Below are 24,591 nucleotides of genomic sequence, written 5' to 3'. Positions count from 1 at the left end.
TTGGAGATGCATTTCTTTATTATCCTAAAACATTACAAGCAGTAATAATTTATCTTTTCTCCATTGCAATCATGACATTAAAATAAAATAATGTGCAATTAATATCCTCTTTAATGATCCCTTCCAGCAAGATAATCACTGCAATAACAATGTATCACATAAGGACAGATAATTTTAATAACTTGAAAGAATACACTAAGGACCTCTCTACATTGTTAACTTCAGATTTAATACTTATCCTGGTCTGAACTGAGAGATTCATAGAGACCAACTGCTGCTAATGGGAAATCATGCATTCCCTAGATACCTGCCTACAGTGTATTTCACAAGAAAATAGAAAGTTGCAGCTTTCCTTTATGCTGATGAGAGTAAATCAAAGTGACCCAACCTAGAGTGTGAGAAAAGAGGAGAAAGTGATTATAACTGATTGAAACTTGGGGTTTGGCTTCTATTTTGGTATTAAAAAACAGATTCCAAACTAAAACAAAACAAAAGAAATTGAAAAATTTTGTTTAGAAAAGGAAGTTTTTAAAGACATATCTTATTTAGGGGTAATTATTTTTTTTTTTCTTTAAGTCATGCTGATACTGGAGAAGCTCCCAGTGATACTTGATTTTTCTGGAGGGAAAACATGGAAATTCGAGGTCTCCAGCAGCCTAGTAGATACTTATTTCGCAACTGCTGTGACGCAGTTGAAGGTACTAAGAAAACAACATTTTTTTTAGGCATTTTATAATTTTCCAATAAAAAATTTATTTCCCATGTGAAAACTATTTTATCACAGGTTTCCTGATCAGCTCCATCTCTTATTTCCAGGGACCTCAACTCCTTTCTGTATAGTCTCACGTTCAGTACCACACTAGACGGGATGAGCGATATATGTGGCTTGGGTATTGTTCCATAATCTCACCTCAGGGTGCAAGCGGTACCTGCGCTGCAGCTACGGCAGCCTCGTCTGAATGCAAGACAAAGCCTCCTGAAGGCAGGATTTGGGAGTATTGTGTTTTCAACACATCTTCAGAAATGCTTTTTGGGTTAAGAAAGGACTTAAAGACACACTGGTAAACCTAAGAAGCAGATTTTGTGACATTTTCCTGAGTACGAAGTATGTTCTGGAAGGACTTATGAAACCAATTCACAAATTTAAAAGACTAAATCTTTGCTTTACAAAGCAAAGTTTTAATTACAAAACCATGTCTTTGCAATTAATAAATGTGACTTGGAAATAGTTGTTAGAAGAGAATCGCAGACATTCCCTTAGGAGCAGGTTGTTGATTCCAGAAGCTTCTATTCACTCCCCAGTGAAAAGCCCATGCAGAGCCCGCTCTTCTAGCGTGCAGTTTTATAAACGCATTAAGTGCTTATTACACCGACTCCGAATTATGAGTCAAAGGGTCCTAAAAGCAGCCAGGTCTGCAGCTGAGCGACACAAACCAAAGGCCACAACTTCACAAGAAGAAACCGCAAAAAGAATAAGAGAGAAGTTCACCAATTTAGTTTTCCGTTTCAGCCACAAACAGGACCTTTCTGAGTTGAAATGAGACTCCTTCGTCATTAAAAGATGTCTAGCTAGAGACACAAAAAAGCAAACTGTGTCCAGCCACAACGCATTTATTATTTATCCTACCCTATTTATATCTCACGCTGAGGGGTGTACACGACAGACCGAATCCCCATTTGTTCCTCGCATTCCTGCTCACAGCTGAGAAGATGCGATGAATCATAAAAGGTTTCATTGTTGCAATGTTTTGTCATGGTATGTGTAATCAGCACAGAGCCAGTTAAAGAGGCTTTGGAGGATGAGAAGTTTAAATATTTAATGTTTTTCTGCCTATGATAAGGTTAATAATTAATGCTGCTCCTACCGTGGAAATGACAAATCATACAACAAGCACACATGATAAAAGAAACAAACACAGCTGAGAGAGAGGAAAACTTTCCTTAGAAGGGAGTAATTAAAAACCTCTGTAGCACACCTCAGGATCCCAAAGTACTTCGCAGGCAGAAGTAAATTCTGCCTCCTGACCCAAAGAGCAGTTCTGTCCATCTATTAAGCTACCTAATTTTTGAGGGGATGCAGGAGATGAGGGATAATTAAGTGCTAGTCTTTACCTTGCATACACGAGAAATGACACACAGACGTTATAAGCCAAACTGCTTTAAAGACTTCTGCATCCACAGGAGAGAAAAAGAACAATGTGAACGCTGTTGTCCCTGGATGTTCTGCACAGAGGAGCCAGCCGTTAAATCATTACAGAAACTTCTTATATAGCAGAGTAAGAGAGAGTCCGGATCTGCGCTTGTTTTCTCCTTTGCATGGTCTAAATGGAGAGGGAGCTACTCCAGCTCCAAGCGGCATCTACAAATACCAGCTCCTGCCACCCTCTGAATAATCCGATTTGTAAGACGTTACCAGCAGTACATTCCTCTGAGCACTTGCTCCTCCATATCCACTCCCACCGATGATCTGCAGGTATATGTAACCTTCAACCCCCACTGACTTGTAGTTAAAAGAAAATGCAGCTCACGCACTGCTGCGCTTCAGTGCCGGATCACGTTTATGTAAATGCAACAGAATTAAGACTGAAGGAAAGCACAAAGCATGACAGTAATAAAATCTTCTGTGACTCACTCAATTTAGACACGTTTTCAAATGATTAGCATTAGAAGTCTGTCAGACAAAGAAGGTGAGCACTTTGATACAGACATTGCCACTATATCCTTCTCCTGGGTTAGAAACCATTTTCCCTAAGCCCAGGTCTGAGACAATCACATTGTGGGAGAAATAGGTATATCTAGAAAGTGACTCATCTTACCTTCAGAGATGGTGAGAACAGGTCAGGTGACTCATTCCCCCTACTGAAATCAAGAGCTTTGTGTCACACTTCCAGATTGAGACACGTAACACCTTGTAGACATGCCAAAAGTACATCTACCCTAGAGCCAGAGCATGGGCACTGGGGCTCAGTCCCCTGCACTGCCAAGCTGCTGGAGCACTGCCTGACCTACACCTCCTAGTCATCTCCTGAGCAACTCTTGAGCACAGGACCGTTCCCAACAGCTAATCTGGATGCAGCCACCCCGTTTTGGAGGCTAATGGAGTTGAATCACTCAGAAATGGTCAGACTGTGCCAGTTGGCCTCAGGGTCAAAGAAAGGTACTGCCATGGTGTTGCTAACTAGAATAGGTGTAGCCTTCAATCAGTAAGATCCAATGGGTTTTTTACACATTAATACCTTGCTATAAAACATGTATTTTTATTTTATTCACTGTCTACTCTTCTTGCTTGAATATCCTTTCTAAAAGTGGGTTTAGAGAATTTAGTATGAAGAGATAAACTAACCTTCTGACAGTAGACAATGTACAACTGTGTTTAAAAGTCACATCTTTCCTAAGCTCAATCTTTTGCAATAAAACTAAGTTAGGTTAAGCAAGTGTTCACATGTACTCCTGGAAAACCAGGTGTCACATCAGTGACAGTCCACAGCGTTTTAAAGTCACATACTTACACTCAGAAAAATACAAAAATGTTACATTTTCCAAAGAACAGTTCCCTTAACGTAATATCCTTCAAACTCTTATCCAAAGTTTTTCCCCTTTGTGTTGAGGAACACATCATAGCAGTGTTTCTGCAGCATAACCTCAGCCATGGGATCCAGCTGAAACTACCTGAAAACTCCTCAGTGATGCAATGATGTGTCCTGCCAGGGACAGGGTTGTAGGGTAGTGTTCACTCAGGGCTCTATACCCATTCTGACTTTTTTGACCTCAAGCAACTAGTACTGCTATAATTTGATTGTGTATCAGGGTTTTTTAGCTCAGCTGAAGGGTAGTATCCTAAAACCTTGCTCTGAACTGCAGAGGAAGAAACTCCAAGGTGAGACTTGATCTGAGGTCTCAAAGTCAGGGCAGTATCTTTAATGAATTCTTGCTGAAGCCTGGGTCTCACGTGCCTGCATGTAGTTCCTTGGTGGTCACTGGCACACAAGGGTTCTTCAGTGCTATCTTGCTTAACAGCAAGATCTCCTGATATACAGGGCTTATTGCTGTTGCTGTTAAGGTTAGCGTTGGCAGTTTGCTCAGAGACCACCACTTCAGGATGAAGAACAGCCTCCTCTTCCTCTTCAGAGAGAAGTGAGCAGGAGCCATCACTGGTCCGGCTGTTATTTGATACTGGACAGTCTTGATTTTGAGGTGGCGAAGAGCTACCATGCTCTGCTGGGGGAAGGCATAAAATGCACTCATCCTCTACATGGAGGTTTGCGAGCAGCTTGTTCTTTTGGTTTCTTGCTGTCATCCTCCGGAGAGCACAAACAAGATCAGCAAGACTAAGCAGAAAGGATAGACTGCTGATCCCCCAGATAAAAATCATCATGATGGATTTCTCAGTGGGACGGGAGATGTAACAGTCAACTGTGCTTGTACAAGGTGAATGGTAACAGGAAAAACGCTCAGGAACAAAAAATCCAAAAAGAAAATACTGCACAGCTGCAAAGGCAGCCTCAAGTAGTGTCCTAAAAAAAAGATGAATAGTATATGCCCCAGAAAAATTAAGGACACTTAGGCTGTCGGCACCGCTGTCTAATCTCTTGACAACAGCACTTCTACAGAGCTCCTTCAGGTCTTTGGGGCTTGATAAACTCTTATTCCCTTTGCATCCATGTGCCAAACAGTGCATTCTTACAATGTACATAGCTACCTTGTGCAAAACATAAATGCTGAATGCAGCATAAGGTAGCAGGATAGACACAGTCTGAATGAGCCAGAATCTAAAGTGAGATACAGGAGAGAACAAGTCATAGCAAACGTTGGAGCATCCTGGTTGCAGGGTGTTGCAGATGAAGCGCTCCTGCTCATCTTGGTAGAGTGGATAGCCTGCTAACACTACCACTGCCATTCGCAGCAGAATTACTAACATTAGCCAGATCTTTCCTAGAAGAGAAGACAAGGTAAGAAAAAGAGTCAGAGCACTGAAAAGGAAAAGAAGGCAGGTAATGTAGTGATGCTCTCTCTATACACAAGACATTTGAGGAAATAGCCTCTGTAATCAGTCTCCCTTCTTAAAAGCTCCTCTTTGTCTTTGTTTTGACTGGGACTGAAACTTCTGTGAAAATGTGCTAGATGACACATTCCATAACCTTCATCTAGACTCGACAGCGTAGGAGTTTGGCATACAATAAGCCATGCTAACTGAAACCTCAAGCCTAAGGAAAACACTTTGAACATGTCCAAGTCTGATAAAAAGAGTTCACAATTGAGTTAATAATCCCATTTCACTTATAGTTCTGTTGGGTTCATATGTCTGCACCTGAATTTTGTCATGTTTCAATAATATAGATCAGCTAATACAGTCTGAAACTCTTCTAGAGGCAAAAGATGGTTCCATGACATAGTATTTATTCGTGGTCTTGGCCATTAAATCATATGTAAAACTTACTATAGCCAACAACATGTCTCTGCTGTGCCTAGACTGGTATTTACTAGTGAGATAGTTAACAGGTGCTTTTAGCAAAATTATGCAAAATGTTCTACAAATGTACATTTGTGTGTGCACATGTGTACCCTGGTCATTTCTCTTTGCTGCTTCTTTGTTTGCCCCATCTCGATCATGTCTTCCAACCTTCGTTCACCTTGGTGCGCAGCTTTTCTCTCCATTCAGATCAAAAGCTCACTTCTGTCTTGGTACCAACACGAAGTAAAGCCTTACAAGTTTGGCATTTTCATGCACTGCTTACTTGTCTCTCCCTGAATTCTTTCATGTGATTGCTTTAGGTAGGGCTTGGCCTCATCCACTTTGAATAGAAAGATCAGACCTTGTCCTTACTCCACTACACCAACAGCAATGAAAGATCAGGCACTGGTACTCCACATATCATATCTTTTGAATGAGACTGTATTGTTCATGATAGTTCCTTGGAGGACTTTTGGATGGGGTAGGTTTTTATTAAAAGTTTCTTTGTAAAGTTACACATACTGCTGTATTACTGACAAAGCTATTTATTAAAAAAAATAAAAAAGAAAAAGAAGAAAAGAAAAAAGAAATCTTTTTCCTGTGCAGGATAGGAAGGCCTAAAGATATACTGTTATACTGTCAAAAATTAAAATACATTCTGTACAAACTTATGGAAAAATTCAACATCTGAAGTTATGTTTAGCACTTGAATTTCTCAAGTTTCCTTTTGAGTCCTGTCACTAGTTCCCTATATCATTTCAAAAAAGTAATTTAATGTAATAATCTATTGCTTTAATTTCACATTTTTTTTAAAACATGCCAAAAAAAGAGGAAAAAAACCCACTTAGGAACAACAAGAAAAAAAAACAAAACAGAAAAGAGTGATAAGATTAATTTTGTGCTTTAAGGAAAGATTAAGAAACCAGCTGTAACCACAGACAGACAAACAGCAAGACTCGGTTACTAAAGAGAAGCACGTTACATGGAGTTAATGGTTGAGAAATGCATTGAAAACCTCAAGTCATTAATAGTGGTTGCACATCTCACATGCACACAAGGTTTTAAAGGCAGTCTGTGAAATAGCACCAATACACATTCTAAAGGCTTTTTAAAAATCCAGATCCCAAAGCATTTTTTCTGTAAAATATACAATTGTTTACAGGTAGTGTCTTGAACAGCATTCTTTTCTATTTATTTCCCATAAAGCTATTTCCCCGTAGTTGGTGTGAATTTTAAATATGCAAACTTTTCTGCAGCATTGTTCGCTACCTATTACCGTACCGAACAGGCAGTTCGGATACCCCATATAAACGGTTTGTGGCTGGTAGACTGATTATGGGCTAGAACAGTAAAACTGCACTCTGAAGTTGAAAAACTTAGCTGGAAAAAGGTTAAGGGTATATAAGCTGTATGAGAGATCATCAGAGAAACCTGCTGCTCCCGGCAAAATGGTATTTTATCTAACCATAAATAAATTGAGGCCTTTCCATTTTATCTTTAATCACCTGAAATTTAGTGGTGGTTTTGCTGTGTTTTCTGCTTCCCGTATTCTGGTGACAGGCTGTACTGTCTCTTTTCAACATAGTGTGGGTCAATAGAAAACACCAGCTGTACAGAATCAGTCATCTTTAGCAAGCGATGTTTCATCCTTAGGTAGCATTTTTTCCCTGTGAGGACCTCGAAGTGTTTGAAGCACATTAGTTAATTAAGCTCAAAACACTACATGCTATTTCACTCTCAATTTTTAATTAGAACATGTACAATAGGGAGTGCTGCTTAAGAAAAATCAATGGCTCCTTAGGAAGTAGTTTAGTACGACACACATTTCAGAGAGAACCCCTCCACGCATCGCCTTCCCTAATGACTAAATCTTGATTAAACGGACTAGAACAAGCCCCTCCACCCACCCCGCTGCGGCTGGGTTGGGTACCCCCCGCAACGCACCGCGCAGACTGCACAACACTCCGGCGCTGGAGGCGAAGGGTCTTTGAAAGGGCCCTTGGAAGTTTTTCTCCGGCTCACACATTGCTTAAAGTAGCCCGTGAAAAAGGAACAATGTGTTATTTAAATAAGAAGGGGAAAAAAAGAAGCACTCGGAGTGACCGTTAGCTGTGGTTTTTTGTTGTTTTTTTTAAATGCAGGTGAGTTTTGTTCATTTACAAAAATAAAGAATGAAAAGCAATAGTAATTGACCACAACAGACACAAACCACAAACTTCTCCCTGTAAAAGACAGGTAGGTTTTTTGCCCTTCTTTAAACTTTTTAATCCATCACTAAAGCTATTGCGTGCATTCTAACGTTCACTTTATGTGGTATAAATAAAGCATTACTTCTGTGTGTTTTTACCATGATCCCTACAACAGACATTGGAGCTCAGGCACCAAGAGAAACCAAATTCGAAAACCTTGCCAGAATATTTTACGTAAAGTTCAGAAAACATCTATCAGAGAGGGAGTAGGAATCTGTTTAACAATAAAAGAAATACATTAACACTCATACCATGTATCTAAATAACAGCTTCTTATCGTAAGTATCACAGAGGCATAGCTAGAAATTAAAGTTGATGATCAGTAGGACACTTGGGTGGCTTCAGGATATGGAGCAGCAAAAGAAAGAAGAGAGCTATTTTAAAGTACTTACCTGCAATAGTCACATTATAGTTGAGTGTGACAATCAAAAATCCCAGCGAGTCCCAGCGCTCCATGTTTGAACAGGCTCACAACACTTCCAGCTGCTGATGTCCTAACAATTTTGGCATTTCCAGAGGAGATTAGACCTAGACAGGGAAGAAAGAAAAAAAAAAAAAGAAAGGATTTTTTTGGTAAGTGTCAAGGATGGCAATGAGAAACCTGTCCACAGCACCATATTGATGAAGGATTATTTTGATGATTTGAACAGGACTGTTAGTTTTGGATGTTGGAACAAATCTTCTTAAGGCTTTAACAGTTTGTGTTGCAAAAGTTCTAACTTCTCAGATCTAATTGCCTACCTCTTGTGTGGCTCTTCTGTCCCGACAACTGCAAGTAGACTAACAACAACAGGAGTGATCTCTGCCATTGTAGACTATTCTTACCCTCCCGGGGCATACCAGCCTCCTGGCATTGCTGAGATATTTCAGCGGTGAAAGACAGGGAGAGGGGAGAGAGGGAAGAAAAGCATAAACCAGGAAGCAACAGAGACCTCTCTGCCTCCCCATGAGAATTGTAGACGGATAACAGAAGGAAAGGGGGTAGGAAAGGATGAGCATCCCTATGTTTGAAAGGCACTTTCAGTTTAGTTCACTGGAAGCTATCCCATTGCAATTTCCCAAAGCAATTTTATTTCTAAAACACAGCCTCCCTGACAGGACATCGTGGCCTTGTCAATCACAGCTGCACCAAATTTTCTCCTGTGTGCTGAGCCAGGCAGCAGGCTGAGCCTCCCTGCAGGCATGATAAAAAACAGGGGAAGCACTAAAAATAAAATAAAATAAAATAAAATAAAACAAAATAAAATAAAATAAAATAAAATAAAATAATAAAATAAAATAAAATAAAATAAAATATAAAATAAAATAAAATAAAATATAATAAAATAAAATAAAATAATGGAGGCTTGTTTTCAAGATGCCACAAGTCACTTACTTTTAATTTAGATCAGTTCTTTCTGCCTAAACTGCTTGGTACTCCGGACATCACTTGAAAGACCCTAGGGCTGATTGCCCAGCAATCTGAAAGCCCAGCAAGCCTCTGCAGCAATGATGGAGCGAGCTGTCTCCTCGCAGCAGGACGCCCCGCGGGGTGCACGGTCCTTGACTGCGAGGTGCAATTGCACAGCATGCCCTTGACATTGTGTGGCTGTACAACAGGAAAAGAGCACGTACAGAAATAAGACTCAGTTTTTCTTTCCTCATCTCCACCGTGAGCAATTCTCTTGCAGAAAATAAACTACTACCATTTTCCACCCACTGTTCAACTACTTATGGGATGTTATTCTGTCCTTTTTAGTCTGTGCTGTAATAGGGACAAACATAATATGGACATTTATTGTCAGGAAATGGTATCAGTAACTAGAAAAACAGCAAAAGGAGCCTGCGTGTGATATAGCCAGGGAGAAAAGTGATGTCGTGGCAGCGTGACACCTGAGGGCTGCTGGCGCAGGCTTGTCACCGCAGCCCGGCTCATGTGCTTCAAGCCATGGCTCTGCTCGGGGGGGCAGGGTGAGTCGGCTCGGGCGGGGAGCTGTGTGCTGACGCTGCTTGAGTTACTTACCGCCGGTGTGACTAGGCTAAGCTTTATGACTGAACATGTCTTACCTGGAAAAAAGGTAAAAGTAATAATTTCACAAAGTAAAATGTACCTGTACAATGTACCCCAGCTCTCTGCTCACAGGGTGTGCAATGCCTCACGCTGATGCCAACACGCTGAGCATCCTTTCTGTAGTGAGCGCCATCCTAAGGAAACCCTAAAAGCAGAGTTTGAACAAATGGCATTTAGAAACACAGCAGAACTCCACATCCATTAACTGCATAAAAAGATCTTTAACTGCAGCAGTAAATACAGCAGTTCTCCTGATTGCAGAATTGGTTTATGTAAAATATTTCCCAAACAACTATTCCTTCTGCTATTGAACTGTATTTATGGTGTGTGATGATGGTTTTAGCTTCATTCCCCATCCTCCCTTTTTTTTTTTCCCCAGAGATGTGTGTGTGTGAGGAGAAGTACGGGAAGGAAGGAAAGCTGGAGGAAGGAAACAGAGAAAAGATGCAAATGGCCAAGATATAAATCATGCTGAGATATGAAGGCATTCATAGTTAAACATCCTTTGTCAAAAATAGAGTCAGGAATGCCAAGATGGTGGCAGGGTATGAATGCTCAGCAGCTGCATCCACACAATAGGCTATAAATTGTCACTGTCAGTATTGCCAGTTAAAACACCCTTGCTTCTTGTTACGGTGGGAGACCTCTACCATTTGTGAAACAAGGGCAACAGCTAGAGATTTAGGCCCCCAAACTGTTGCCTGCAGGACTGGGCCAGGCAACAACACCCGATCCCCCAGCACGGGTGTGCTGAGGTAGGATGGCCCGATTTCTTCAAAAAGCAAGCAAGCAATTTACCCTCTAGACTCACCTTAGCCAAACTTAGAGCTGGATTTATGTCAGAAAGTCTGAATTCTATTTTAGCTTTTCCAGACAACTTCAGCTTTTTTATTTTAGCTTTTCCAGACAGTTTGTATCTTACTTCAATCCGACACTTCTTTTTGTGGTGTGTCCTCTTCCCAAGTTCAGACTGGAAAGAGACCCAGTCTGTCTAGCGATCCAGGACACCTCAGAGACCACTTTGATTTATTGCACCCAGAGGTCTCCTTTGGCTGTGATCTGGGTCAGCTTGGTCAAAGAAAGGCAGGGAATACAAACATAGCCAATGTCAGGGAACGGCCCTCAGCGGCACTGCGCTGACAAAAACGGCCTTTGAAGCACGAACAAGTCTGTAGACGGATAAAAACACAGGCCATGGGCCTGCTCTGCTTTACTGGTCCCGGTCATCAGTCCAGCTTTGGGCTATGGGCTCAGGTGGTCGTTGAAAGGTGTTTGGTCTGTGCGAAAACATAGACTGTGGTTTCTTCATCCCTTGACTCGGCACCATCTCTCAGGCCAGGGTTCCCACCTGAAGATACTCAACATTGTATCTGAAGATATTCAGCACACAGTTCCCCTCATTTATTATTTATCTTTAGCTGTTCTCTGTTTGGCTGCAAAGACTACCAGTAAATAGGGAGAGCAATACTACAGACATGGATATAGTAGCAGAGGGACTCCAGTTCCACAGTGCCACCAGTTGGCATGGCACTATCTATCTTCCACAGCAGAAGATGGACATGCGGTACACAGCCCCATCCCTCCACGCCTGCCACGGTACTAGAATCTCTCACAATACCATTCGCAGGCTGTAATAAAGTTCAGTTGTCAAATCTGTGAATGAGCACTGAATTCTAGTTAAAGAAGAGACACAAATAGAAAACACTGGTATGGTTTTGGGTAAAGCTAAACTTTGAAATCTCACGGAATCTCAGCACCTCTGATTTTAGAAGGGGTCCTAAAAGCCACTGGAAAACTTTCAGAGACCAACAATGAAATACAAGAAGATGCAATTAAATCTATTTTAAAATTCACAACTGCTGTCCACATTTCTAACTACTTACAACAGATCCAGGGCTTGACCCTGCAAAAATTCACAGATGTGACTCAATCACTGCAAGTTACCCACCAAAACTTTCTGAACTACTGGAACTGCATTTCATTGTGGACCTATGTCACGTCCCTGGGTTAAGACCTGGGTTACTCGGCACAAAACCCAGCAAAGCCACTTCACCCAGACCTAGCTTAGAATGACATTCAGAGGTGAAGTACAGTTAACTTTAAGCCACTTCAGCGCTTCCCAACCCAGGAGCAAGTCAGAATCACCTGAAGGGTGCCACAGTCTACATCGTATGTCCCAAACTCCCAGGAACTAGAGGTATTCCTCTGGTATAGCAAATCCCAACCACATCTGTCTTACTCAGTCAACACCTACACTAACTACATGGAAGTGCAGTGAAGTGGGAGTTACTACAGGAGATGATTGCACCCTACACAGCGCCTGACAATAAAGCAACCTCCCTGCACCAATTTTATTAATGTTAAGGTAAAACTGGTCAGCGTAGCAGCTTCCCGAATACAGAAGGGTTTCTGTCATTTCAGTCCATTTTTTTTTGGCAGATTATTATTTAAGAAGGAAAAGTTAAGATTATTATTTAAGGAAGAAAAAACACAGATGCATATCTAATATTTTAAAGTCTAATTTAAAAATCTATTTAGAATTTTTCTAGTTAGCAAAAGTGATGTATTAGTGACCAATCTTACAGTAAATCTAGCTCTTCAGAAGATGACCTATAAATTCAGGGAAACAAAATCTATGCCGAAGGGACAGTAAACATTAAAATTAAGGCAACTAATCTTGATGGCCTTATTTTTAAAATTGGTAAAATACAGCAGAAGGGTGAGAAGAGGAAAACAAGCTAGCCATGAAGGACTATAGCAAACAAGTAGCAGGAAAAGCTGACCAGAACAAATGCTTTTTTAAAAACATACATAGTGCATATGCATGCACATAAGCACGTCAGACAATCTTCAAAGTAATCTCACAACGCGCGTAAATGCCTACTACAGCACACGCATAGCGGAGGAGCCAGCATAGCATGGAAAGCTCTTGCTTACACAAGCAGCGCTGCACACCTTGTGTTCCCTGGGACCTCTGTCCCTCTGCCAGAATATGCTCAGAAATACTCCCCAGAGCAGCTATCGTAGCTATACAGACATGGAGAAAGCAAGAAAATTATAACTCCAGAATCAGGGCTATGGAGCCTACGCACACTGAGGCAGGGGAGTGGTGAATGTTTTCTATCAATCATGAACTGCTCAATGGAGAGCTTAAACAATGTGCTCTTACTCTCCACTGCCTCAACCCCATCACGGCATTATGCAGAAGGTCTTTTAGGAAACTTTCAAAGAACACGTCCCTCTTTCCCTTCCTTTCCCTTCCTTTCCCTTCCTTTCCCTTCCTTTCCCTTCCTTTCCCTTCCTTTCCCTTCCTTTCCCTTCCTTTCCCTTCCTTTCCCTTCCTTTCCCTTCCCTTCCCTTCCCTTCCCTTCCCTTCCCTTCCCTTCCCTTCCCTTCCCTTCCCTTCCCTTCCCTTCCCTTCCCTTCCCGTCCCGTCCCGTCCCGTCCCGTCCCGTCCCGTCCCGTCCCGTCCCGTCTACCTTCCACTCCCAGGAAGGAGATACATACCCATGAGCTCAAATATATGCAAATGTCTATGCACATATACATGAAACAGTGCAGAAGGACATTCAGAGCAGTGGAGTCCAGCTCCTTTTAACCGCTCATACTGATTGTACTTGAACTTGGTAACGTCCACATTAGCTCGGTCATCTCTGCTACTTAAGCCTGGTGCCTATAGAGTCTCGCATATGTCTTGTTGTCTCCCTTTTCCTCTGTTAATTTAGCAAATCTAAAAAAAGACTGTGTTTTACTGCATGCTCTTAAGGATTTAGACAGTTCTCTTTCTTTGCCTCAAACAGATCCCCTTACTATAAATATTTGAAGGTTCAGAAAGGTCATCTTTCTAAAGGGAACCTGCTTCTAAGAGGACAACAAATGGAAAAAGTAGCTCTCCTTCAGACTTTGGTTCAGCAGCCTTAAAGATATTCAGCCGAGAACTTTAAACATTTCAAGCTGATCCGAAGGGAAATTAAGTAATGGGAAGTATATTCTTATTCAGGAGCTCAGGGCCAATTTGTTCAAAAGCATTTAAATTTACTAAGTAGTAAAAGTACAAAGTGAGTCCATGGGATTTTCGAAAGCACGTTATTAATATCTGTTTAACTCCCACTGAAATAGGTAGCTACACCAGCACATGACATTATTACTGAAATTTGCTCTGCTGTAAGTCAAAAAAAATCTAGTATAAGAGAGGTTCCAGCTATTTTTTTTAATTTTGCACTTAATATTCGACAGCATGTTTTACACTTACGTTTTTGCACAGTGCAAATGCAAATCTGAAGGTTTGGAAAGTTGCAGGCTCCTGTATTTTATGATGAAGCTGGTGAACACATGTTTCATTAGTGCCCAACATCTGACACTAATGAGAGGCTGGTTCTTCACTCAAACGAATAGTCAGGCAGGCAAAAAGTATGGTGTACTGATATTGTGGAAATAAATAAGAAAAATGCCTTAAGTAATTAGGAAATAGATTTCATAATAAACAGATGATGGCAAGAATATCTTTGGCTGACTATGCTTTAAATTTACTACTTACATGCTATCGCTTCTCAATATGAACATTGCTTGGTTTGTGGAGAGCAAACAGATCCCTGTTTTCAACATGCACAACAGAAGGGGTTATTGTGTCCGTTCTGGATATCAGTAAATAAATCTGTCATCTCAGATTTAACATACAGGCAGCCACTGTGGAATTAAAGTAAGAGTTCTTTACACCTTCTTGTATTTCATGGCTGATCATTTTAAGAAACAAAACCTATACTGTTGTCTCTGTTATTGAACACTGGCACTGCTTTTTCTTTCACTAGGGACAGATGAATTGTAACTACATGGTCATTCATAGGCACCATAAACCAGCATAAAAATTAAAGAAGGGAGCTGAAAGGAGAAATGTGGTAGTTTTTCCTCTATTTCATATACAGTTTAAACCTCAGGAATCACTGCAGGCAGTACTGAGTGGGGATTTCTTCTTGCACGTGAAGAGGTGTCGGTTTCAGGTTAAATTAATTCCTATGCAGAAGTCAAAAGGTACATTCTTTTAAAGCTCAGCTACATCTTGAAAATATGACTTTAAATCCCCAAAAAGGCTGTGTCCTGCACATAATAAAATCCTCATCCAGAAGAGTATTTCTGTCTAAAAGGAATGTGTACTTTTATCACACTATTTCACAATAAGAGAATAATCTTCAGCTGCGTTTTAAGAACAATGAAGAAAAAACCCCTAATATTCCTCATAGTTGCTACTCACAACTTACTAGGGAAAAAAGTTAGTAGACGTCTTGCATCAATATCAGAATGTACAAGTTAAAGTATGTACATCAGCCATAGGATATAATTTACAGGACAACAGATAAATGATTTTTTGAACCTCATCTTGATTTTTCAAGATTTGTTTTGACCTTAATCTGTGACCTGCTAATAGTTCATTTATTAAAGTTTAAAGTGGCCTTGTAAAAAGTACTTTAAACAAACTGTAGCTACACCAACTTTCACAACATTGGAAAAAAAAAATTATAATTTCAAGATCTTAATTCCTCCTCCCAAAACCTTTGCTTTACAACTCACACCTGCTTCGCTAGGTGCCTACAGTTTTCATAGTTTCTGTTTTCTTTTCTCCCAAAGAATGTTTTTAATAATCATCACTAATGAACTCAGAACACACTGGGAAGGACTCGAGGAATTCCCCAGTGAAACTGCAATAGTATTTGTACTTAATGTATTCTATCAACCAGGATTTTTTGTTTTAAAGAGAAAAGCATCATAAACTTGATGGCCCAGACCTTAATAAAAATAAGAGTTCAAGATCTGACTCTCATTTATGCCATCAAAAACTGTTACCATAACCCCAAAAGGGTAACGTGGATCCTGAAGGAATCTGTTTCAGAGTGAAAGAAGCTCTGCTAAGGCACATGGAGGACAGGGAGGTGATTTGAGACAGCCAGCATGGCTCCACCAAGGGCAAGTCCTGCCTGACCAACCTAGCGGCCTTCTGTGGTGGAGTGACCACATCAGTGGATGAGGGAAATGCTACGGATGTCATCTGTCTGGACTTCTTAGGCCTTTGACATGGTCCCCCACAACATTCTTCTCTCTGAACTGGAGAGATGTGGATTTGATGGGTGGATGGTTGGGTCAGTGAGGAATTGGTTGGATGGTTGCATCCAGAGGGTAGTGGTCAATGGCTCAATGTCCAGATGGAGATCAGTGAGGAGTGGTGTCTGTGTTGGGAGCAGTACTGTTTAATACCTTCATCAATGACATAGGCAGTGTGATTGAGGGCACCCTCAGCAAGTTTGCAGATGACGCCAAGCTGAGGGGTGTGGTTGTGTCCTGGTTTCAGCCAGGGTAGAGTTAATTTTCTTCACAGAAGCTGGTGTGAGGCTGTGTTTTGGATTTGGGGTGAGAAAATGTTGATAACATGCTGATGTTTTGAGCTGTTGCTAAGTAGTCAAGGCCAGTCCAGCTTCTCGTGCTGGCCTGCTAGCAAGAAGGCTGGGCGTGCACAGGAAGCTGGGAGGGGACACAGCCAGGACAGCTGACCCAGGCTGGCCAAAGGGGTATTCCATACCATACAATGTCATGCTCCGTATATTCAGCTGGGGCTAAACCACGACAGGTTGACACACCTGAGGGATGGGATGCCACAGAGAGGGACCTGGGCAATCTCAAGGAACGGGCCCATGTGAACTTCATGAGGTTCAACAAGGCCAAGTTGCAGGGTGCAAGGTCCTGCACCTGGATCGGGACAACCCCTGGTACCAATACAGGCTGGGGGATGAAGGGATTGAGAGCAGCCCTGCCAACAAGGGCTTGGGGGTACTGGTGGATGAAAAGCTCAACATGACCTTGCAATGTGCGCTCGCAGCCCAGAAGGCCAACTGTACCCTGGGCTGCATCCAAAGCAGTGTGGGCAGCAGGTCAAGGGAGGGGATTCTGCCCCTCTACTCTGCTCTAGTGAGACCCCACCAGGAGTCCTCTGTCCACTTTGGAGCCCTCAGCACAGGAAAAACATGGACCTGTTGGAGCGGGTCCAGAGGAAGGCCGCAAAAATGATCAGAGGGATGAAACACCTCTCCTATGAGGACAGGCTGAGAGAGTTGGGGTTGTTCAGCCTGGAGAAGAGAAGGCTCTGGGACACCTTCTTGCAGCCTTCCAGTACTCAAAGGGGGCTTGTAAGAAACATGGGGACAGACTTTTGAGAAGGGCCTGACACGATAGGACAGGGAGCAATGGTTTTAAACTAAAATAGCATAGGTTTAGACTAGATATGAGGAAGACATTTTTCCCAATGAGGGTGGTGAAACCCTGGCACAGGTTGCCCAGAGAGGTGGTAGCTGCCCCATTCCTGGAAACATTCCAGGTCAGGTTGGACAGGACTCTGAGCAACCTGATCTGGTTGGAGATGTCCCTGCTCATTGCAGGGAGTCGGACTAGGTGACCTTAAAAGGTCCCTTCTATCCCAAACTATTCTATGAATCTATGGTTCTGTGAAAATAGACAAGAATCACCAAGAGTGGATTTCCCCACGGGATCCCATCCCCAAGGCAGGATGTAGCTGGGAGCCCACCATCACTGTTCATGTCCCCAGAGCCAGCTCCCAGTGTGGTCTAGGGGCAGGGAAATCTCACACAGTAGGTACATTGTCAAACACTGAATTTGGGCCAAAGTAGAGAGAACAATAAGGAGATTTTGCCAGGAAGGTAAACCACAGATAAGGAGGCCTATTTAGGTCCTGCTTCAGGTCCTGTTTAGGCAGGCGGAGATGAAACACAGCCTGTCCCATTCTCATGTTCAGCCTGCCACGGAGCTGCTGACCAATACTGCTGATAGACATAATTGTTGGCTTTGTACTGGCAGCAGCTATTTTTCTTGGTAGCAGTTATTTAGCTTTTAGATACCAAAGATCTTGGGAACCCACTGCTGTCTGTAGACATCTTCCAGTAGCTGATTATTGGTGAGTTGCGTGGAAAAGCAACGGATTCCTCAAGTCCTACATGGTTCCTGCTACTGGAGGAGGCCAAGAAACATTACAGCTTCTGGAGACACAGTCTAGGCTATAACACGCTAGAAATATGCAGCAAACACGTTGAATGTGATTCAACAGAATATATTGGTAGCCCTACCCATAAAAGTGTGTAAGAAGTCTTTGTCTACCATCCCTATTAATAATCTGTTTTGTTTTTAAACGATAGTTTGACAGTCCATTTTCCATGAAACAGGACTACCGATTATGCTCCATTTACTCACCCACTACTTGCACGGCACTTCAGCCTTCCCATTAGCTGTGCCCAGGACAAATGCAGACTGAACAGCCTCACATTTCTAAACTTACTCTTCTTAAGCTTCATTCCAAAGGTAGCTTGCTGCCAGACCTGAGAAACGTCTCCAGCCAACCAAGTTTTGCCTCAGCAGAACCTTTTGGTTCATTGCTTGCCAATGTGACACCCGTCTACAAGAAAGGCCGGAAGGAGGATCCTGGGAACTACAGGCCTGTCAGCCTGACCTCTGTTCCAGGGAAGATTATGGAGCGGTTGGTTTTGAGAGTGCTCACAGGGCATCTGCAGAACAGCCAAAGGATCAGGCCCAGCCAGCATGGGTTCATGAAAGGCAGGTCCTGCTTGACCAACCTGATCTCCTTCTATGACCAGGTGACCCGCCTAGTGGATGAGGGAAAGGCTGTGGATGTTGTCTACCTGGACTTTAGTAAAGCCTTTGACAGCGTCTCCCACAGCATTCTCCTGGAGAAACTGGCGGCTCGAGGCTTAGACAGGTTTACTCTTCGCTGGGTGAGGAACTGGCTGGATGGCCGAGCCCAGAGAGTTGTGGTGAATGGCGTTAAATCCGGCTGGCGGCCGGTCACGAGTGGTGTTCCCCAGGGCTCGGTTCTGGGACCAGTCTTGTTCAATATCTTTATAGATGATCTGGATGAGGGAATTGAGTGCTCCCTCAGTAAGTTTGCAGATGACACCAAGCTGAGTGGGAGTGTTGATCTGCTGGAGGGTAGGAGGGCTCTGCAGAGGGACCTGGACAGGCTGGATCGATGGGCAGAGGCCAACTGTATGAGGTTTAATAAGGCCAAGTGCCGGGTCCTGCACTTTGGCCACAACAACCCCATGCAATGCTACAGGCTTGGGGAGGAGTGGCTGGAGAGCAGCCCGGCGGAAAGGGACCTGGGGGTGCTGGTTGACAGCCGGCTGAATATGAGCCGGCAGTGTGCCCAGGTGGCCAAGAAGGCCAACAGCGTCCTGGCCTGTATCAGGAATAGTGTGGCCAGCAGGAGCAGGGAAGTGATTGTGCCCCTGTACTCGGCACTGGTGAGGCCGCACCTTGAATACTGTGTTCAGTTTTGGGCCCCTCACTACAAGAAGGATGCTGAGGTGCTGGAGCGTGTCCAGAGAAGGGCAACGAAGCTGGTGAGGGGTCTGGAGCACATGTCTTATGAGGAGCGGCTGAGGGAACTGGGGTTGTTTAGTCTGGAGAAGAGGAGGCTGAGGGGAGACCTTATCGCTCTCTACAACTACCTGAAAGGGGGTTGTGGCGATGAGGGTGTTGGTCTCTTCTCCCAAGTAACTAGTGATAGGACAAGAGGAAATGGCCTCAAGTTGCGCCAGGGGAGGTTTAGATTGGATATTAGGAAAAATTTCTTCACTGAGAGGGTGGTCAGGCATTGGAACAGGCTGCCCAGGGAGGTGGTGGAGTCGCCATCTCTGGAAGTGTTCAAAAAACGTGTGGATGTGGCACTTCAGGACATGGTTTAGGGGACATGGTGGTTTTGGATTAATGGTTGGACTTGATGATCTTAAAGGTCCTTTCCAACCTTAGTGATTCTGTGATTCTGTGATTCTGTGACCTGGGTAAAGGGATTTTGCCCACTCGAAATTATCAAATAGTTTCCACTGAAAATTCTTTTAGTACCGGTAATAGAAAATGAAATTTCATTACTATGGCAAAGCGTGCAAAGACACAACAGAACTATCATCAGCTCAATCTTTCTGCCTCTTCTCCATTATGACAGATACTTTGCCTTTTTAAACTAACCTACAAAATTGCTACCAACTACTGTGTTCCTGACACATTTAAAAATCGTATTAGTTCTTTTAACTGGCCACAGATATTTATGGGTATATTCCATCGTGAACTGCATTGTGCCTCCTAACTCCTGGTACTAGTTCAGTTTCTCTTTTTTAGTTTTTTTAAACATTTTTTTTTTTTTTACTGTTTTCTTTTTTTGCTGCCTTTATTTCCCTTAATGGAAAAAAAAAATATTTAGGGCATCAGAAAAGTCTTAGGAAACATCTCAAAGAACAGTTGTTTAAGTACTTCCACCCACTCAGTTTGTCTATGATGTTTTAATTTCTGGGAAGCCAATCTTACAAATTACCAAATATCTGCATTCCTGAATATAACTGTGTTCTCTTATGTATATGACAAAGGAAGTTACGTCACGTTTATGTACATCTAAACAATTAATCTTTCTTTCAATGATCAAATTAATTTATCTGCAAAAATATAGAACTTTGGAAGGTTATAACATCTTCTATTTAAAGATCAGCATGAGTCCTTCAGGACGTGTTTAAACTGCATTCCCCCACAGTAAATACTGCTGTTTCTCCACACTGAATATAGTCAGGAGGACTTAAAAGTTTTTCACTTACTGTTTAACATTATGGTTACTTACATGCTGACTAATGCTCCATTCAGTGGTTTGTGGCAGAATCCCCCAGACACCTATTTCTGATCCCCAAGGATTCCTGTCCCAGGTTGCGATGCCAGTAGGCAATGGGAACCTTCAGTTCAATTAATGTGCCCCTCTCACTCCTCCCACCTTCAGCAATTATTTAACTCATCCCCCAGGTTTAGAGGTTTCAAACCCTCTAACACTGATAAAGCAACCACGAGTATCCAACAGCGCCCGACGTGAGCTCAGCGCGTCAGTTCAGCTCTCCCTTTGCTCTTGGGGCAGGTGGCCGCTACGCAACTTTCTCTGATTTAATGCACAAAACCCACTATATACACCGTTGAAGTATGTTCAGATGAGTTTGCCACAGAAAACCCATGGGCTAACAACCCCGCTCTGCTCTGAAACGCAAAAGAAAGATTTCATAATCCCTGATGTAACCTCCACATTCAGTGTTACCAACGACCCAAGAGCAGCACTGCTGCTCGTGCAAACGTCAGGCTGCATCAACTGGAGCAGGGAGGAGACCAGATTTGGTCTTCTCGGAAATGCCAGGAGCACGGGGCCACCGCGGGAAGCTCGACCTCCTCAGCCTGGGTGCTGGAGCTCAGCCCACGGCCACCTTCCGCTGCCCCAGGAGATCCTCTGCCCCCGCTTCCCCCATCTCCATTTCACGCTGCGTTTCGGCCCGACTTCCCTGGGAGCGCGCCTCAAGTCTTACAAGGGATTGATGTGGTTGGGTTTTTTTGTCAAATCCTGAGCAATTCGGCACTCGGGAGAATACAGTACATTCAGCAGTAGAAACAGAAACCGTTTTTAAGGACGCTTTACGAAGAAAAGCTGAGGGAGACGGACAGATACTGGAATCTGCTGAAGAAATCGAAGTCCCAGTTTTCTTCTCTTCCCTCTCCCCCAGTCCTCCGAAGCTTTCAGTTTATACTGTAATTTGCAAAAAGTTCATCGTTCATGTTACAATAGGAAGGGACAGTGCCAAAACCTGCGATCTTGTATCACTGGATTTACCTATTCTTAGCAAGATGAAGAATCCAGACAAATGCATTCCTCAGTGGGGCAAACAACAGGTTCAAGTGACATTTAAAATAATTGCTTTTTCTATTAGCAACTTCCATAGAAATTCCTTATCTAATGCAATTAATACCAAAAAGAAATGCTTGCACACACACTCACATACTGAAATTCATCTCAAGTATGAAAGTTTATTAAAAAAATCTGAAATGGGAAAATCAGATGCTGATTTGCAATCTATGTATTTCAGAAAAAATTCACAACTGATTTCTTGCCCTGGTTTCTTTTTCTGAAAGAAAATTCTTTTAGCAAAGTTGAAGGGAAAATGTTGCAGCTGGGATCAGATATCTAAGCACACAGCTCTAGTTAATGCGTGGTTTACTATCTGCATGCTTTAAGGAGCAGAACAACTTTGTGCTGCCACGTGCCAGCAAACCAGAGCAGAACAAAAAAAGCTTTTCTGATGTACCATAATGACAGGCCACCACAGAAAAACAATGATTTCATGGTCTAGATTTCTCACAGGTCAGAAACACGGATGATGTTGGCACTGAGATGCAGAAGTAGATTTGTTATTAAATGGGGAAGCAGAAGAATCAGGCCAGTCCTTTGTTCACTGAAGCTCGGTGTCAGGTTGACATGACTATAATTTCTCCAGATGAAGGCAATACTGCCACTTTATACTTTGTTCTAGTTATTTCTATCCAGCAGAAGAAACCATTGATCCAAGGCATTAAATCCAAGTAGATCTGGAAGATCACTTTACCTGACAGTATTAAAAAATATTCAAGATATACCCCACTAGGATGTAAGAATCAGTCCTCTGTTTTCTTAGAAGACGGATTTGGAATCGGTGCCCTACGAGGCGCCATTGAAGTACATGCTCAGACTATGGACTCATTCCTACGGTAAAACGTAAGAGGCATACTTGCTGGCAGTAAATTAAGTATTTAATGTTACACATGCTGGTGGTGATTTGGAAATGTACGCCATTTTCACTTTTATGCAAAGTGACTACATAAAGAACTTGGAAAATAATTTTTCATCTCTGTTCACAACTCTGCTACTGCTAATGCAAGAAATAGCCTGCGCATGGCCCAGGGCAACCCCAAGCAAAAATACAGACTTTTTAGCAGGGCCTCTTGTGGTAGGACAAGGGGTAATGGTTTAAACTAAAAGAGGGTGGATTTAGACTAGGTCTAAGGAAGAAATTTTTCGTAGTGAGGGTAGTGAAACCCTGGCACAAGTTGCCCAGAGAGGTGGTAGATGCCCCATCCCTGGAAACACTCCAGGTCAGGCTGGATGGGGCTCTGAGCAACCTGGTCTGGTTGCAGATGTCCCTGCTCACTGCAGGGGGGTCGGACTAGGTGACTTTAAAAGTTCCTTCTAACCCAAACTCTTCTATGATTCTATGAATTACTTTCACTACAACAATGGACTTGGGTGGGTGGTTGGGGTTTTGGGGGTTTTTTGTTTGGGTTTTGGTTTTTTTGGGGGGTATCTGTCTGTAATTCTTCTTACCCTCCCACCCTGTGACGTCAAAAGTGTCATTGACACATACTAGGAGGTGTCACAAGCAGGAGACTCTCTTTACACGTCTCTTTACACAATGTTCATACTCATGAAGCCTCACAGCACCACCAAATTACCCCCAGCAGCTTTTGTTCTTAACAGGAGCTGTTCTACTTTTTTTGTGTGAAGTCTACCTCCAAATATTGATGATAGTCCAGTACTTCATAAAGGGAGCTAAGTTTTTGCATCCACAGGATGACCTTCTACTTTAAGGCCACAAAAGGAACAGGTTCTAATTATACAAGTGACGTGACCACCAATACTTCTCAAACACTGCTAGATAGTGTATCAACACCATGATAGTCCTGCAATGCTAATGCATGATATCCAAGATTATTTGGTGTATGTCTTTTATGTGTTGCTTCTGTGCCGCTTTGCTCAGTACAATCTGGTCTTCCTCCTCCCGGGATTTATGGCAATACAACCTGCACATCCTGTCCAGTTGAAGGGAGACAATTATCCCTTTGAAGTCCTTGCCCAAGAAATTCAACAACATCGCGCTACTTAAAGTATCATTAATGCATTTTGGTATTGACACAAATAAATTTGCCTGCACACCTAATTCTGTCTCATAACCCTTTTAACACACCAATCCCATCTTTTTGGCCTCTCCTTTTTCCACAGGAGAGTGCTTAGTTTGCCTGAAACACATGAAAGAGAAGTATGTGGTCACAGGATGATCTGTATTGCTTAAATATAAGGCAGCAAGGGTATCACAGCTGCCAGTTCCCAAGATACTGTTTCCATGGAGAATAATTTGTACTAATGTCTAAAATAAGGAGGCATGAAAACCCAGAGGCAGTGAAGCAAGAAAACAAAGATAAGAGGAGAATTAGCTCTAGGCTTAAGTGCGCTGCAGAACCTCTTACGTGAAGGAAGTGTCTAGCGCCTGGTTTAGTAAAGCACTTGTCACATGAGTAAGTCTTCATTTGCCTTTTGAGTATGTGCTTCATCGCCAGTGAGTTCAACAAGGGCAGCAGCACTAGTTCCAAAGATTTTCTAGCTTCAAAGTTTTATTGTATTAGTTACCACAGAACCCTAGCCTAAGTGTCAGAGCTGCAAGGAAAAAAAAAAAGTATGAAACTAAATTATGTAAGTACATTGAGTAAGCCAGAAATTGTACAGTTTCACAATTTACATTTTGTTGTTACTCGCTGCTCTCAATCTGTAGAGACCATTGACATCTTCACAAAAGATATTGTCCAGTGCCTTGAGTGAGCTTTACAAACCTGCAGATTCTGGACAACTCGTATGGGAAATGCAGGTATACTGTTGTCACCTACCACCACACCAAACAGCTTGCTTAGTGTACCATCACCAAAGAGTATCTCCAGGTAATAGCAGTTGAAAGTCTCTGCCCATAATGCTGAAACACATTACACATGGTGTAAAGGGAATGAAAAAACCACATTTTTTCCCCCACATCAAATTGCACCAGACCAACCATTCTAGGAGGTACACAAGAAACAGTCTATTTGTACTGCTCTGTCACCTGCCTTTCTTCAATCTGCCATCTTGTTGCTTCTTTCTTTAATGAGAAGAGCCTGATGACCAAGCCCAGACA

At 42.5% G+C, this 24,591-nt stretch overlaps 1 protein-coding gene across 1 annotated transcript; it reads right to left on the bottom strand.

The window, feature by feature from the left end:
• Positions 1 to 3,742: 3,742 nt before the first annotated feature.
• Positions 3,743 to 9,452, bottom strand: GJD4 (gap junction protein delta 4; the record flags this gene model as incomplete). Its single annotated transcript, XM_082015346.1, has 2 exons — positions 8,094 to 9,452; positions 3,743 to 4,932 (listed from the first exon to the last, which is right to left on the bottom strand). The coding sequence occupies exons 1-2, from the start codon at positions 8,155 to 8,157 to the stop codon at positions 3,743 to 3,745; spliced, it is 1,254 nt and encodes a 417-aa protein (XP_081871472.1). The 5' UTR covers positions 8,158 to 9,452.
• Positions 9,453 to 24,591: the final 15,139 nt, after the last annotated feature.

This window comes from Phaethon aethereus (assembly GCF_964289735.1).
Source record: "Phaethon aethereus genome assembly, chromosome: 2".
NCBI lineage: Eukaryota > Metazoa > Chordata > Aves > Phaethontiformes > Phaethontidae > Phaethon > Phaethon aethereus.
The sequence above is the reverse complement of the archived record's forward strand: the minus strand, read 5'-3'. Positions and strand labels throughout refer to the sequence as shown.